Genomic DNA, 17,732 nt, shown 5'->3' with positions numbered 1-17,732 from the left:
AAAAAAAAAAAAAAAGCACCGGGAACATACCTTGTGGGTGGTTGACAAATGTTGTTACCCAGAAGTTTGGGATTTTGGCGATCAGTTCTGACCTCTTTTGGAAGAATGGTTGGCGGAGTTTGTTGTATTTCTGTTCTACTTTCAAAATTTCCTCACTCGCTTGTTCATTCAGTCTAAAGTAAAGGAAAGATTCACATTAACAACTGTATTATAGCATGGGGATCTGAAGTTTAAACAAGGTGCAAAATCAGTAGATAGTCCAAAACTAGAACGGATGATTTAATTAAACTAATCAACCCAGCCTGAAATACATCAAACAAAAACAAGGGGTCCAATCATGCAAACACTATTTAGTGTGTACTATCAGGAGTAATCCCACTGACTCGACTGAAACTACACCACTAGCAAACACGACGTTCTGTGGCATTTACAGGGTTGGGCTCTAAATTGAAAGCAGAACACTATTAAAATTTCTAAATATCTAGTTTAGAAGGACTGGTGAACTTCGACACATGATACTGGATCAGATTCAAGCTGATTGCCCCTCCTCCTATTTGACAGAGAAACAAGATAAAAACAAAATATGTTTGTGCACCACAAAGAGAGGCTTTTAAGACGACAGAACTCTTAAAAAAAAAAAAAAAAAAAGTTTGTTACACAGTAAGGTCCTAATCTTGCAAATGCTCCTCCTAGGCAGACCCCTGTGTCCACTTGGAGGTTCATTAGTCAGTTTAGGAGGGTAGTGGGAAGGGTGTCTGTTTGCCTGGAACAGGTTGCAGGCATCAGGGCCTAAGCCGGCAGTGACCTGTGAAGATATATAGTTTACCACTCCACTGTAAATTTCGATAGATGCAATGAGGGCCAGATCTATACTGTCAAAGCCATTTTAAAGTCATCACAATCTATTTCAAGTATTAAAAGTCAAGTTACATCTTAAGGCCTAGCTAGTTTAGTTGTACACAGCTAAACAGGACACAAGATTACGCCTTCAAATTTTTGATCATATATACAGTAAATGCTTTTTATTTATAATCACGTCAAACCACTAATATGCTTTTGAGATTTTGGAAAGTGTGAAAACTACATACACTACTTCAGTTACTATAGCATTTTTATTACGAGTTATTTTTTTTCCAGTTCTGCTAAAACAATTTAAATTATTGAAAAGCTTCTTTTAATAAATTTACCTGTCTATTTCATTCTGTACTTCATCAATATGTTCAATTGCTTCCTGTTGCTCTTTTTCTGAAAGAAAAATAAATCCATCAAACTCCATAAGTTCTTGAAAAGAGATCTCAATAATATATGACACCAGTTGAGAAAAATCAGAAAAGTGTACTTTTACAACCTTTACCACTATTCTGGATGGCATTTAAATGATTATTTCTACTTGACGACAAGGTTCATCAGACCTTGTAAAACTACTGTTTTTTACTAACTGAACTTGCTAAGTCAAGTCTCTGAAGATTGCTGTAAAGCTTTGCCTTTTTTTTTTTTTTTTTAAAAAAGGGGCTCAAACCAGGTACCATGCTAATTCACAATATATAGTCAAATACACTTGGTAATTTTATAGTCGATCTGTTGAAACAACATTAGTTTAATAATTTACTAAAATTATACACCAAATCATTCTTTCTAAACTGAACACATTTACAGAAGTTGAATCAGTTAAGTGAACTTAATATTGAAGAAATAAATAAGATACAAAACGCTAATTAAAACAGTACAATTGGGAATGCTGTTTTCCACAATTAAAAGGCATGTTTCAGAAGAGATTCGGGTAAATATTTCAAAACCACTGTGAAGTGGATATTTTCTAATCAGAACTTTAACTCGGCAGAGGCTGCTGGAGCTCTTGATTAAGGAATGGCTGTTTGCCTAAAGTATTTTAAAGATTAACGAAAGGTAGCGGGAAGCAGCTGTAAAAGTGCGGAACTGGCAACCCTCCCCCGATTAGTTTGCGAACACACAAGATTTCGTGTTATGGGATAGTTGTTTCCTGTGGGGGTCTCAGAGCCAAGCCCTACCCCCACCGTGCGGCCGGAGATAGGTAGATTGGTGTTGTCTTCGCTCCCCCGCCCCCATTACATATGAAAACTCAGGTGCGGGAAGCACGTGTGTGAAAGGAACCGGGCACAGCGAAGAGCTGCTGGCCTGGAGGCTCGTTGCCATGAGCACCTCCACACCCCCAGCCAAACAGGTTACGATCCATGGGTGGCGGGAACCGACAGGCTTTACCGGGGGGCAAGTCCCCCCTATGGCGGCGACTGATGCAAACCCCACGGTGCGGGGAACCGAGTACCGACCTCTCAATACACACGGGCTGCTAGGATCGCACGTGGGGACGGGCGGGCGGCCGCCTCCCGCGGCTGCACGAGTAGCGCGTGGCTCCCCAGCCGGGCGGGCCCCACCAGGCACGGAGAAAGCGCCGCTCCATCCCCGCGTTGCGCGGCCGGGCAGCACCATGCAGCAGTGGCGGCTCCGAGACCAGAAGGCGGCGAAGCATCATGGCGGCGGCGGAGCACAATGAGGCTCCGCGGATGCTGCTCCAGGAGGGAGGGGGTCCCGCTGCTCCGCGCAGGCCGCAGCGCCCCCCGCCCGCGCCCGTGGAGAAGGAGGCCGGGCAGTACAGACAAAAGGGCGCTAACATGGCCTCCTCTTGCCGCGGCTGAGGCCTGCACATCCGCCCGGCCGACCCCGCGCTCTTCCCGCCTCCGGCCCGGCCGCGGCCCGTGTGGCTGAGGAAAATGGCGGTCGGTGCAGCGCCGTGCGGGGAGGAGGCCGCGGCGGCCGCCGCCGCCATTCCCCTCCCTCCCCCGTCCCGGCCTCACCTGAGGTCTCGTCGGCCCCATCGTGGTTGGAGTTCAGCTCCTTCTTACTGACTTTGGCCGCCGGCGCCGACATGTTGGTGGCTGCGGAGCGCGGAGGGAGGGGGTTGTAACGGGACTGAGCGCAGGGGGGCCGGGCACAGACTCCTGCTGCTGCTGCCGCCGCTCGGACTCCCTCCGCGGCCGGGACGCCTCCTCCTCCTCGGCCCGGACCTGGGGCTCCCGGATAAAAGGGGGCAACAGCGGCGCTCGGGCACCCTCACGCTATCGCCCCAGCCGGGACCAACACCGCCGCCTCCTACTGCTGCTGCTGCTAGCGAGGGGCGGGCAGCGTTGTGCGCAGGCGCAGCAACCCCCCCTCCGGGGCACAGGGGTACGAAGGCCACACTACGCACGCGCAGCAATCCCCCCTCCCGGCCACTGGGGAGCGGGAGGCGCATAGCGCAGGCGCAGAAAACACCACTCGGGCATGGGAGACGAGCGCTGTTATGCGCAGGCGTAGACACCCCCCCTCCCGTCCTGAACATAGAGGGGCGGGCAGCTCTGTGCGCAGCCGCACCACACTCCATGCGGGCCCCGCCTCCGCCACCTCCCCACGCTATGCTCCCATTGGCCGCGCCTCGCGCACACGGAGCTCAGTGCTAAGGCACAGAGGACGGCGCGAGAGGCGGGCGCGGGAGAGGGAAAGTAGGACGGCGGCGCGCGCTGCGGGGGTCGTGCTCGGAGCGCGCTGCCGCGCTCGCTCACACACGTGGCTGGTTTCGCCCGGCCTTCGAGGGCTGTGCACAGGGATGGGCTGCCGCGCCCCCAGGTGATGCCCTTGCAGCCCTCCTGCCCCAAAACACGCTCCAGCCAGTGGGCTTGCGCTGGTGATGGCCCCGCAGGTATCCTGCCCAGTGACGGGCTGGCGTGGTGGCCTATGCATGCCCGCTGCCCTAGCCATGCAGCCATTTTAGTCACAACATCAGCTGTGCGCAATATACACCTGCCACCTCCTGCTCTGGCCCAGTGCCCCAAGGGGACAGTGTATCACGGGCTGTCTGAACCCTGCTCTGTACAATCTGTCACAACAGAAAAACCATGTACTCTTGAGGGAGCTACTGGTAGCTGTGCAGCAGTGTCACTCAGAAATGGGGTTCAGGGTTCACCTGACTGTCAATCGCTCATAATAACTGTACTGCTTCGTGTTCTTTGTACTTCTAAACCCAACATGTAACATTTTCTGAAAGGTTAAATTGAGAGGCACTGGTTGGCTCATAGAATCGATAATTGGTCTTTGCTATCTCGATTAGCAGTTCCTATCCGGTTGTAAGTGAATAGCGAGCACAGGTCACTGCCATCTTGTTGCTATTTGAAAAGGCCTAGGCCACAGCTTCAAATGCTTCCGTTAGCCTGCGTCTCAACGAGCATTTAGAGAGCTTTTCAATCACGTTCAGCTCACTTGATTGAGATAGCACAGGGCCTAGGAGACTAGATATCGATTGTAAACAAATATTTTTTATGTTCTGGAGTTGCCGGTCATGGCTCTGTAGTTACTGTTGAATTCTATTTTGCACTTAAAACATGGATTCAGTCACTTTGTTGTGTTTCATCCCCAAATGTACAGCGCTTATTCTTTGAGTAATTTAAACATAGATCAGGTCAGAAGGCGATTCAGTATCCTCATATGCTCAGCGCAGAGTGAGCGAACCAGAAGTTCATCTTTTCCACTGGATTTTTCAGTCTGCTGTTTCTCTGACACCCTCTGGCCTCTTGCATTGTCCCTGGTTCCCTTGGTTTTCTTGCTCTCTTCCTTTTCTTTCTTCGCCTCCTTTTCATATGGTTCTTCTCACACATTTTATCCACCATCTCAGTAACACCTCCCTATCTGATCCCTCTCTCCCCCTCAGATGGTTCCTACTGTTGTCACTGCACTTTCTTCAGCTTTCTTCTCCCTATGATTCCCACTAACAACTGCCATTCTCACCTCTCAAATTCCAACAGCCAAATCCCCAGTGTCACTCCCCAGTTGCTGTCTTTCACTTCCAAATCCAGCTCTAACCGTCATCATTCCCAACTGTCTTGGAGTGTTCTTGAACTTTTCTATTTCTAATAGAGCATAAGCTTTCGTGGGCTACAGCCCACTTCTTCGGATGCATCTGAAGAAGTGGGCTGTAGCCCACGAAAGCTCATGCTCTAATAAATTTGTTAGTCTCTAAGGTGCCACAAGTACTCCTGTTCTTTTTGCGGATACAAACTAACACGGCTGCTACTCTGAAACCTGTCTATTTCTAATGTTCCAGCCCTGTTTGCCGTATGAATAGCCGGCAAGAGGAAAGGAACATCACTGTATTTGGTCTCATTACATCTGTACCATAGCAATTGTTAGTACCATGGGTGAGCACGCTTATTGGCAGTCAGAAATGAGAGAAGCAAGGGACTGAAAGAGTCATGGAGACTAAATTATTTTCTCCTTCCTAGGGGTGTCTCTCCAGGGCACTGTTGAAGCATATCATTGAGGAGAAACTGCCTCATTCCCTGTGTGAATCTCCTAAGATCCATTATTATTGCTGCCTTCATCTTCAGAGAGAGTAAGGTAAGTGTGGCTTGTTTTTTTCCTTCTTTAATAGCTGGCTTCAAGTTTAATCACTGGAGCCACTCTATATTGCAAACAGTTTTATATCTACTTGGATTGTTTCTGGCATAAACCATATATTTACCATGCACTGCAGTTCTTCAGATTTGCATATGAAGGGCTCCAAGTACCTTAAAACGTGGACATCTGTAGGAAAGTTACTTCCAAATGGGAACATCACAGTGGGAGAAGCCTCTGTCTACTCCTCACCCTTCATTTGAGTCTATGAATTATTTATAGGCTTGGAAGGATTAGATTTTTGATAGATATCAGTAAACATCTATTTCACTGTACACACACAAACTGACAAAAAGTATTTCCATCCATAATAATTTAAATATACAGACAGGCAAAGTTAGAAAAATGCTACTTGAGAACATATTAGAGTTTGATTTAAGGATACATACTTTGTATATTTTGACATATCACGTTGATAATTTGTATTTTAATGGTTATAAAGTTTTAACTTTTTGAATTTCAGTGTCTTCTGTCACTAAATAATTTTTGTCTGACCATCCCGTTGCCTGAACCTCTCATGCTTTCCCACAACTGTGAAAATGTAAATAGTTAAAAATAAAAAAAGCTTTAAAATAAACATCAATAGCCTCTGAAATGATATTAAAAAAAATTGAATTCTGTCAAGCCTGATCATTCAGTATCCCTGAGGCACATGATTAGTATGGTCCATTGATACATCTAAGGTCTAGTAAGCTGGGATGTGCAGTCTTGAATCCCAACAATACATTATAGTTCCTGGGTATTGATAAGAATATCCTATGAAACTGTTTACCTTTTACCAGAACTAGCTAATTAGCATATGGGACCACAATATATTCATTAGAGAGAGAGAGAAATAGTTGAAATGTTTGTATTTTTTACCCCAAAAAAAGTCAGGAAGCAAATTCAGATCTGTGTACGCTCCATGCAGTAAGAGAGCGCTAGGAACTCACTTCTCTTTTTGGAGGGATGGCCCAGTCTGTTGTTCTTCCACTGCTGCTACTTGCTTTTTCTCTGATTCTGTTGGTTTCCCCTCTTGCTCCCTTCCTTTCACTCAGCTCTTCTGATGCACTCTTCCAAGCTTCCTAGTAATGCTTCCTCCCTGACTGCTGTTCTCCTCTCTCTTCCCTTCATTTTTATCCTTCTTATGTCAGCTGATCAGTTTCAACTGTTGCTTTCAAGTGCCATGGAACCGCTTGTTCCAACAGTCTCTCTCTCCTCCTTTTCAAAGGGACATCACCTAACCATTCCAATCACTGTGTTTACAAAACTCCCATTGCTTTATAAGGGACCAGGATTTGGTCCTGTGTAAACCACACCAGTGATTAATAGTATATCACTCCTGTGTACCTTCCCACCCATTACAAGTCAGGGACTTCTTGCTCCTCTTCACTGTGAGATGTGACAGGGTGTAAAACCAAGCAAAAGTGATAGAGTAGCTCCTAAGTCCATGGAAGGATGAGAGCAGAATATACTCCCCATTTCAGGCAGCACTGGTTCACCTTCTGTCCTTGCTTCATGCATGTGCGGCCCTCCCCCCACTAGATATTAGAGTTCAGGTGTATGTGTGGGAGAGCTAGTAGCAACATAACCCCTCTGTAATCTGATGTTACTGTTCCTCTGTGTAAAGATCCCAACATTTAATTGGCTTTTTTCCCTCATCTGATTGGTTTGAACACTTGATGTGTCATATCTGCCGTTTTGTGAGATTCTTCAGAGGTTGCGCCTAACATTTAAGTCTATTTTGTCATATCAAGCACATTCTAGAGTCACTGATGCCATAACAACACAGGTTCTTAAGAGTTTAAAAATTAAATATTCAGAGTTGTCTCCTTCCACAGATTTCCAGCATTATTCAAAACTGTCAACTAATGCAGTTTCAGTGCTTGAATAACAATGGAAGTATTAAAAGGTGCATAGTACTTCTATGACACACATCTCTTATCTGTTGATTTTATTGGAGAAGATAAAGTGCTCATTTTGTGACAGTGACCAGACCATGCTTTTCTGAGCTCCGATTGCATCAAGATCACATTAAATATTACATGGCCTCATTTTTCACTTTTCTCTTTTGATTATGTAAGGCTTGAATATGATACATAACATAATGTAACTTTACTAAATCATGCTGCCCAAATAAGTATCTTCCCTAAGAGAGGTGAATGGGGGCTATGGCAGATGGGCAGAGTCAATATTCCTGCTCTTGTTTGAACTTCAGATTGGACCATGAAGAAATACTTACTCTACATCATATCTTTCAAAACAATATGTTTACTCTAGTGTTGTCACCGGAGGATCTAAGTTCCAGAGCAGCCTTCAGGATGGCAGGGGGATAGACGCATTGTGTCAGTAACACTTTATCAGAGGGGTTAGAAGAGTTTATTCCCATCTGCCTTTCTGTATGGTATTGGCCTCTTTGGAGGTTGCTGCTGGCTATTGTTGGATGCAGAATTTGTGCAGACCTGTAACAATAATATCTTAATGGTATGCAATAATGATATATAACAGCAGTTCTCAAACTGTGGGTTGGGACCTCAAAGTGGGTCGTGACCCCATTTTAGTTGGGTTGCCAGGACTGGCGTTAGGCTTGCTGGGTGCTGGGGTCCGGGTCCGAAGCCTGAGCCCCACTGCTCAGGGCCAAAGCCCGAGGGCTTCAGCCCTGAGTGGTGGGGCTCAGGTTACAGGCCGCTTTCGCCCCACTGGGCTTGGCTTTGGCCTCTCTTCCCCCGCCACCCGGGGTAGTGGGGCTTCAGTGAGCTCAGGCTTTGGTCCCCCCTCCTCGGGTCGTGTAGTAATTTTTGTTGTCAGAAGGGGGTCACGGTGCAATGAGGTTTGAGAACCCCGGTATATAATGATCTTCATTCTAAAGGATCCCAAAGGGCATTACAGGCATATACACTGGAATCACTTTGCCCACCACTGAAACATGAGTCATGACAGCTGTTTAATAGAAATATTATTCTTTAATTTAGGACAGGAAGCAAAGAATATGGTATCCAATTAAAACTTCAGGGGGACAAATATAATCAGACTGAAATAACTCAAATTGAAATTTAGTCAGGGCAATGGGACTGTCATTCCAATCTGAATCTGACTCACTACAAGCCAAACCATTTGTGCTTTCAAGAAAAGGAAAAAAACCTTTTCAGACAGACACCCAACCTCATCTACTCTTCAACGAAGAAATCCTTCTGATCGTTCAGTATTTCTTTCAATAGCTGGCTATGTTGCGATAAGATTAACAGAGAATTGTAACTGCCCACCATATTCCGTTTCTGCGATGCCGAACCAGCGTTCTACAGTCACAAGTCCTACTTGAACACTGTCCAATGACCCACCATGAACTCTGCCATGGGGTTTAGGTCTCTCTTTTGGTGACAGTTTTTGTTAGAGCGTTGTTTTGGCAAGTGAAAGAATAAAGCTGGCCAAATCCACCTATAGGACACAATACAAAAAGGAAAGCAGCATTTTTCTTCTGCATAGTAGTTTCAAAACTGTATTAAGTCCATGTTCAGTTGTAAACTTTTTTGAAAGAACCACAATGTCTTGTTCAGAAGTACAAGCATTTCAGAGTTATGAACAATCTCCATTCCTGAGGTGTTCATAACTCTGAGATTCTACTATATACTAAAACTATGTTAATATAATTAATTACAATGTATATAAAAAATGTAGGGCAGGAAGGGACCTTCCTCGAGAGGTAATCTAGTCTATCCCCCTGCATGGAGGCAGGACCAAATATACTTAGACCACCCCTAACCTGTTTGTCTAATCTGTTCTTAAAAACCTCTGACTATGGGAATTCCACCACCACACTAGGTAGCTTATTCCAGTACTTAATCATCCTTATAGTTAGAACGTTTTGCCTACTATCTTATCTAAATCTTACTTGCTGCAGATTAAGCCCATTACTTCTTGTCCTGCTTCAGTGGACATGGAGAACAATCGGTCACTGTCCTCTTTATAAAAGCCCTTAACCTTTTGCACTTTGCACACTTATCAAGTCCCCCCCTCGGTCTTCTTTTCCCAAAACTAAACTTGCCCAGTTTTTGTAACCTTTCCTCATGTCAGGTTTTCAAACCTTTTATCATATTTGTTGCTCTCCTCTGGACTCTCTCCAATTTTTCCACATCTTTCTAAAAGTATGGCACATAGAACTGGACATGATACTCCAGTTGAGGCCTCACCAGTGGAGAGTGGAACAATTGCCTCCCATGGCGCATGTTAAATTTGTGATCCAGTATGACCCCCAGATGCTTTTCTACAGTACTGCCACCTACCCAGTTACATTTTGTATTTGTGCAATTGATTTTTTCTTTTGTAAATATAATTCTTTACACGTCTTTATCGAATTTCATCCCGAAGAATCCCATAGTGCTTTATAAGTTTATAGAATAGCTATACAAAAGGTTTGTGTCACCCCCTGCTGAAGTGTAGCCACCCTATAGTGAGCCCTGGAAACAGTTTTAACAGTGGACATCCATGCTGGGAACATGCTTCACAGAGCATTTGCAGGATCAGGCTCTATATTAGGAGCAAAGATCTCACTTGCAGCATGAGAAGAAATAATAAGGCTCTTGAATTGTTTAGCGCACCAGGAGATGAAGGCTGCAAAACCTTAGCAAGGGCATATAAGGGTGCACTTAAAGCTGCCCGCGAGAGGGAAGTCTGTGACTATCAGTGTATACTCTGAGTAGCAGGCAGAGATGCTCCGGCTCTTTTGCTGCATGTAATCTGTTTGACAGCTCACAGGAACTACGGAGTCTCCATGACCCTGGAAAGACAGCTTGGCAGGCACATATGTTAAACAGGCAAATGCTTCTCTCCCAACTGTTTATTCATCTCCAGTAGTCATAGACCCTCCCAGTCAGACACTCACATTAGCGTTGAATGGTTAGATAATGACTGAAGAATCTTGCATGTGTCTTCACAGTTGTTGCATCCAAACCCATGGATGTAAATACTTGTGAGATGACAAGAGTCTCTGAAGCAGGATGTTGCCTAGTGATTTAGGCTGTATCTACACTGGCACTTTCAGAGCTAAAACTTTAGTCGTTCATGGGTGTGAAAAAACACCCCCCTGAGTGACAAAAGTTTTAGCGCTGAAAAGCGCCAGTATAGACAGTGCTCCCGGCGATAAAGCTACCACTGCTCATTTGGGGTGTGTGTTTTTTTTTTTTTTTTTAATCGCTGGGAGAGCTCTCCCCCGGTGATAAAGCGTGACTACACTGTCCACGTCACAGCGCTGCTGTGTCTGTCAACAGGGAGTTGTCAACATCATATACAGCAGAATGATTCAGTGTAAATAATTATCTTTTTTTGGTGGTTCAATAGAGTCCCCTTTAAACATAACTAACTAACCCTGATCTATAATATTCCCTATGACAGCAGCTCTAACACTATGATTTGTGAACCACTAGTGGTCTATGGAGCACTTGCTTGATGTCTGTGGAGAACTGTCATCGGGGCTCTTGGTACTGGGTCTTCTTCTTTCCAGCTGCTAAATAACATTAAGAGGCAGCTAAAATATAGTAAGGATATAGTTTTCAAAAGTACCTAAGGGACACTGAAGGTCAATGGGACTTGCTTCTACATACCTGAGACACTTCTGAACATGGGACTTAGGCTCCTAAGTCACTTAGGTACTTGGAAATTTTTTTACCCTAAATGCTTTTCTTATGTTACTTCACTATGTAAGCAATTGTGTTGCTACAAAGATGTATGATTGCAAATAAGAGGGAAAGTGGTCTATGTGATAGAGAAGGGGGGGTTGGTGGTCTAGGAGAAAATTTCTCTACGTTTGTGGCCCACTCTATGAAAATTGTGACTCCACTCCCCGCCCTATACAGTGAGAATGGGTGATATTTGAATGGAGGAGCTTCCCTTCTCCCTGACTTTTATTATATTTGCACCTTTTTATATCTGGGGCAGTTGGATTGCTCTGTTTCTTGTCTCAGATGGTACCCTGCTACACAGTGTTTGTGATTGATTGTTTGCTACGCACTTGTACACAGACATCTTCACAGAAGCTGCTGTTAAAGCCAGTACTATCCAGCTGCAGTTTTCGAATGCAGAAATATTTAAATGCTGTCATGCAGTCCACACGTGGCTCCACCACTTCCAGATGTGGATACTGTCTTTCTGTTGTGCATGTAATGTACAGCTTTATCCAGGACGTGAAATGTAAGAGCTTTAATGTGGCAGGATGTATTGGCCAATGTAAATATGGCCCTTTTGGTTCTTTAGCACCTGCACTGATTTCACTCGTAGGGGCAGATTTCTGACTTCCTCACTGACTTGATGGCTTTACATAGGTGGATGTTCTTGCATCCTCAGCAGAGTTGCATAATTGTTAGTTTTGCAGAGAATTAAAGGCCTGATTCAGCTCCCATTAAAGGCAACATTAGGAATGTTTTATTAACTATAATGTCCATGGTTCAGGCTCCTAGTAAAGGGCTGGAAAACAAGACATTTACCTGGATTCATCTGAAGATTGTGATTTGTGGTTCCTGCATTTCATTTTAGTGCTTTATAGTAACTGCTTTACTTCCAACAGTGAATGTTGATAACAAGTGGACTTTTGAGAGAAATTGTTGGAGGAACTGACCAGTGTAAGAAAGGTCTTCCAAAATGGAGTTATTGTCCACACTGGGAGTTATTCCAGCATGGCTCTAGTGAAATAACTTATTCTCCTATAACTATGTTGGACAATTTCCATGTGTGGACAGACCTTGAGATTACTCATAGGAGGAGTAACAGCTAGTTCTCCTCTGCTCCCTTCAATTCTGCTCTCTCTGACAGGGAGGGCTTTTAAATTCCAACTGTATAAACGCTCATTACTGAGGGAGAAGATCTGGTGCTATATAGATTAATTTCAGGACTAAACTCAGCAGAAGGTTGAATCAAAACAGGTGGAAACTAGTGTTAGATACTTGTAAAACATTATGCTGAAAAAAAAAGAAAGCTCTAGACACGTGTATCAGCTGCTCTGCTGCTCACACATAATTTTGTTAACAATTATATATTAGCTAGTTTAGTCCTTATGAAAGGGAGGGACCAGAAGTACTGGATTGAACCATAGTAAGCCCTTATGTGGGTTTTCCCATACAGAGACTTTCAAATGACTTGCTCCCCCACAGGAAAATTAGGAGAAAACTCTGAGTTCTCTACAAGTAAGAATTGGAAATGTTTAATTTCTAGGATTTTGGTCCTGGCCAAATCCTGAAGCTCTTATTCAGCTTTTACTCCGGAAAACTCCCATTGATTTCTGAATAAGGATTGAATAAAATCTCAGAATGTGGCCCTTGGGCCTAGAGTCTAGCAATGAAGAAGAAAAGAACATCATACTATGTGTATTCCATTCCTTCCTCCCCCTCCCCCCTTACAGAGGGGCAGCTGTTTTCTTGGGAATCATGAAAGACTTCCCTTGTTATGGAAAGAGAGAGAAAGAGAAATTCTATTGATATTTGCACTCTGTGGAGGAGTATCCTCTTGTTTCTACCCAGGAAATATCAGATTAAAATAAACACACAGAACATCACTCAGTGAGGAGTGAGTGCTTTATTTGTAACTCTTTAGTTTCAGTCTAACACCTTTTAAATGTTTTCAGTGTGCCAATAGCCTTGGATAGGTGCAATGGGAAAAAAGACAAAGCAGGAGTAAAAAGGGAAAGTATTAAATATGTAAGACAAGGATTTAACATATACAATGTTATGCCATAATAAATCTTTATACTTATGATTATGTACTTTGTACTTATGATCTTAGGATGTCATAGCACTTTTTAAGATTTAAAAGTGGAGTTTCTAAAACACTCTTGTGAGGAAAGTATTAAACTATTTTATTGATAGGTAAACTAAGTTACAGAGTAGGTAAGTGTCCACACCAGAGCTGGGACTGGAACTCAGGAATCCTGACTCCTAATCTTCAAGTTTTACCACTAAATATGATGTTTCCTCACATATCACCGACAAGAAATATTCTGCAAATGGAACTTAACTAACAGTTCTGTTACTGGTGTGTGAACACTATTACAGTTTTATTTGTAGTATTTATTTATTTATTGGTACTGTGGTAGTGTCAAGAAGCTCCAGTTATGGACTAAACCTTATTGTGCTAGGTGCTGTACAAACACAATCGGTCTCTATCCCAAAGAGCTTACAGTCTTTCAGCTTGCTGTCGTATAGCTGGGACAGCTCTGTAATGCTAACAGAAGTAAACATAAGCTGATAGGATTTGACAGAATATACATGGGAGCAGGTCTGTTACGTAAAGTGATATTTTAACATAGTCACTTTCACCTTTATGACAAGATCATCCTTTCTCTCTTGCAAATAAAAATATCACAAACCCTCACAGGATTGTACAAGGGAAATACCTTTATATCATGTGTTTCTTGGTTTTCCACTGACATGATTGGAAAATATTTTCTTTCTGCATTGAAGTGGGCAAAACAGAGGGTGAAGACATTTTTTCCCCCAATAGTATTGTACATCCATTATCAAATTTCCCACTTCTGGGATTCTTTTTGACAGCCGGTTTCAGAGTGGTAGCTGTGTTAGTCTGTATCAGCAAAAAGAACGAGGAGTACTTGTGGCACCTTAGGGACTAACAAATGTATTTGGGTATAAACTTTCGTGGGCTAAAACCCACTTCACGGTGAAGTGGGTTTTAGCCCACGAAAGCTTATGCCCAAATAAATTTTTTAGTCTCTAAGGTGCCACAAGTACTCCTCGTTCTGTTTTTTTTTTTTTTTACTGCACTGGGAAGTCAAGCTTGTCAGAATATTTCCTACTTCAAGATTGCTATCTACTTTCAGTCAATACTCCTCCATTTGAATGTGTGGAATTCAACATTTTGAAAACTCTGAGCTATTGCTATTCCTAAGGAGCCTAGGGGAAGGATTCTAGTGGCAGGGATCAGCACAGTGGATGGGGGAAGGGAGGAGAGGAAGGTCCGTATCTGAGGAGAGACTTTCTGGACTAGGAAGACTTCACTGACATGCATTCAGCACCCAGCATGGTTTCCTTCAAGGACCTTGTATTTTCATTCAGTACTGCCTTCTGGAAGTGAAGTTATAACTCTAGTCCTGGATAATAATAACAAAGAAAACTACCAGACTGCCATTGAAATGTCAGCTGGGTGCTAGTGTCCTAGAGAATAACAAAGAAATGCTAATATAATTAATTATGAAGTCTCAGAGTCCTCATTAACACATGTTTAGCACCCAGATCTTTGGAAATGGAGCTGTATAAAGAGATGCTCTGTGTTTATTCCTTTATAAATTATCTCCTGCCACTTCCCAATACTGGAATCAGTTCTTGTAGGCCTTGACAATAGGATAGGGTGACCAGATGTCCCGATTTTATAGGGACAGTCCCGATTTTGGGGGCTTTTTCTTATATAAACACCTATTACCCCCCACCCCGTCACAATTTTTTACACTTGCTATCTGGTCACCGTACAACATGAGGAAGTTTGTTTTTCAGTCTCAGTCCAGATGCACTGGTCCTATCAGTGGTGTAAGCTGTGGTATAAGCAGGACTTGGGTAGGGTAGACTGCAGCAAGGTTAAAATGCCTGTACAGTATAGTTTACACCATTGGTAGCACAGATAGGGAAAGTTTGAATCATCTGATCAAAATGAAAATGAGGAACAAAGAGAAAGCAGGGAGGGGAGGTGTCACATCCTTTTGGATTAAAATGTTTCCAGACCTGCCTTTCATTCTGAGTGGCACGACCAGTCTACAGCCCTCTTCCTGGGTTTTACCTCCAGACTTCATTCAGGTCACTCTCCAAATGCATCATCCAACTATATGGCTTCTATTTAAAAGTGTGTATGTAGGCTTAGATTACTCCACCTGACACAAGATAAGCAAGGTTACTTTAGGGTCTGTACTTGCATGGGAATCCTACAAAAATTTGCATGAAGTGGTAGTGTTGGTGATTCAGTATCTGTTTCTTTTCAATGCTGGGCCAGTGTCCCATTCTTCAGATGGAATACAAAACCATTTCTGGTCATTAGAAATCACTTGGCATTTTTTGCAGCAGTAGGAATGTTAAAATTGGTATCTTGGCCATATTCCAGTTTTGATATTTATTATATTCTGCCTCCCTAAATCCCCCATGTAGTTTTTGCTCGGTGTGGCATTCTTCCTTTATTATTCTAAGGGTATGTCTACACTACGAGGGTAATTCGATTTTACTTAAATCGAATATGTGGAATCGATATTGCAAAGTCGAACGTGTGTGTCCACACTAAGGACACACCAAGGACAGTAATTCGACTTTGTGAGTCCACACTAACGGGGCGAGCGTCGATATTGGAAGCGGTGCACTGTGGGCAGCTATCCCACAGTTCCCGCAGTCCCCGCTGCCCATCGGAATTCTGGGTCGAGCCGCCAATGCCTTCTGGGTAAAAAAAATTTGTCGTCATCCGTCCGTCACTAACGCCCTCCCTCCCTCCATGAAAGCGCCGGCAGGAAATCAGTTCGCGCACTTTTCTGGTCAGTGACAGCGCGGACGCCACAGCACTGCGATCATGGATCACGCTGCGACCATCGCTGCACTTCTGGCCGTTCTCAACACCTCGCAGCTTATCATACACCTTTCCCTGAGGCAGATGCAGAGAAATCGGGCGAGGAGGCTACGGCACCGCCGTGATGGCCTGAAGTCGGAGAGTAGCACAGAGCTGTCAGAAACCACGAGCCCCAGCGCCCAGGACATCACGGTGGCAATGGGTCATGTGGATATCGTGGAACGGCGATTCTGGGCCCGGGAAACAAGCACGGACTGGTGGGACCGTATAGTGCTTCAGGTCTGGGATGAATCCCAGTGGCTGCGAAACTTTCGCATGCGGAAGGGGACTTTCCTCGAACTTTGTGAGTTGCTGTCCCCTGCCCTAAAGCGCAAGGACACCCGCATGCGAGCAGCCCTGACTGTCCAGAAGCGAGTGGCCATAGCCCTCTGGAAGCTTGCAACGCCGGACAGCTACCGGTCAGTCGCGAACCACTTTGGTGTGGGCAAATCTACCGTGGGGGTTGTTGTCATGCAAGTAGCCAAGGCAATCGTGAAGGTACTGCTCCCAAAGGTAGTGACCCTGGGAAACGCGCAGGTCATCATAGATGGCTTTGCCGCGATGGGATTCCCAAACTGCGGTGGGGCTATCGATGGGACTCACATCCCTATCCTGGGACCGGACCACCAGGCCAGCCAGTACATCAATAGAAAGGGCTACTTTTCAATGGTGCTGCAAGCACTGGTGGACCATCGGGGACGGTTTACAAACATCTACGTCGGATGGCCGGGCAAGGTTCATGACGCTCGCGTGTTCAGGAACTCTGGTCTGTTTAGACGGCTGCAGGAAGGTATTTACTTCCCAGACCACAAAATAACTCTTGGGGATGTGGAGATGCCTACAGTCATCCTCGGGGACCCAGCCTACCCGCTAATGCCCTGGCTCATGAAGCCCTATACTGGCGCCCTGGACACAGAAAAAGAACTGTTCAACTACCGGCTGAGCAAGTGCAGAATGGTAGTGGAGTGTGCTTTTGGCCGTCTCAAAGGGAGATGGAGAAGCTTACTCACTCGCTGTGATCTCAGTGAAACCAATATCCCCATCGTTATTGCAGCTTGCTGTGTGCTCCACAATCTGTGTGAGAGCAAGGGGGAGACCTTTATGGCGGGGTGGGAGCTAGAGGCAAATAGCCTGGCTGCTGAATACGTCTAGCCAGACAGCCGGGCCATTAGAAGATCCCAGCGGGACGCCCTGTGCATCCGGGAGGCTTTGAAAGCTAGGTTCCTGAGTGAGCAGGGCAACCAGTGACTTTTCAGTTTGTGGACAGAAAACCTGAACCTGCCCCCGTTTCTTTACCCAGTTCATTTTGACTATCCTCTCCAGTTACATACCCCCTTCCCCTTCCCAAAAAATAAAATCATTTCGATTTTGTTAATGAACACCGTTGTCTGTATTGCTGTTTTCGCGGGAATATTTTAAACCGGGGACGCAGACTGTGGTGGGGGGCGGGTTCAGTGTTCTGATGCAAATGATGCTTCTAAACTCCCGGAATGACAGGCTCCGCACTGGTGGACTGGTTATTTCAATGGAGCCTGCCAGCACTCCTGGGGGGGACTGTGTGTATGTGTCGGCAATGTGACTTTCTGGCAGGGGGGGTAGGGTTACAGATCCCCTGCTGCGTGGATCTGTGATCCAGGATAAGGACCGCTGCATAAGATCTGTAACTGCCCTCCCCCGCCACAAACTCACAGAGCAACCCCCCCCCCCCCCCCCCCCCC

The 17,732-nt window shown here is 44.9% G+C and overlaps 2 protein-coding genes across 2 annotated transcripts in view; one reads left to right on the top strand and one right to left on the bottom strand.

The window, feature by feature from the left end:
• SET (SET nuclear proto-oncogene) overlaps nt 1-3,154 on the bottom strand; it is an 8,771-nt gene extending 5,617 nt beyond the window's left edge. Inside the window, exons 1-3 of the mRNA XM_026657296.2 lie at nt 2,832-3,154; nt 1,188-1,245; nt 31-173 (exon numbers count right to left, since the gene is read on the bottom strand). Coding sequence (XP_026513081.1) covers nt 31-173; nt 1,188-1,245; nt 2,832-2,904 — 274 coding nt within the window. The 5' untranslated portion in view covers nt 2,905-3,154. The remainder of the gene's footprint in view (nt 1-30; nt 174-1,187; nt 1,246-2,831) is intronic.
• Nucleotides 3,155-5,101: 1,947 nt separating this feature from the next.
• Nucleotides 5,102-17,732, top strand: part of WDR34 (WD repeat domain 34) — a 45,566-nt gene continuing 32,935 nt past the window's right edge. The window contains exons 1-2 of the mRNA XM_024192977.1: nt 5,102-5,204; nt 5,289-5,403. The gene's annotated coding sequence lies outside the window, so the exon portion shown is untranslated. The remainder of the gene's footprint in view (nt 5,205-5,288; nt 5,404-17,732) is intronic.

This window comes from Terrapene carolina, unplaced genomic scaffold (genome assembly GCF_002925995.2).
Source record: "Terrapene carolina triunguis isolate 2854851 unplaced genomic scaffold, T_m_triunguis-2.0 Scaffold238, whole genome shotgun sequence".
In the NCBI taxonomy this organism is placed as follows: Eukaryota; Metazoa; Chordata; order Testudines; family Emydidae; genus Terrapene; species Terrapene triunguis.
This window is presented reverse-complemented; position numbering and strand designations above follow the sequence as displayed.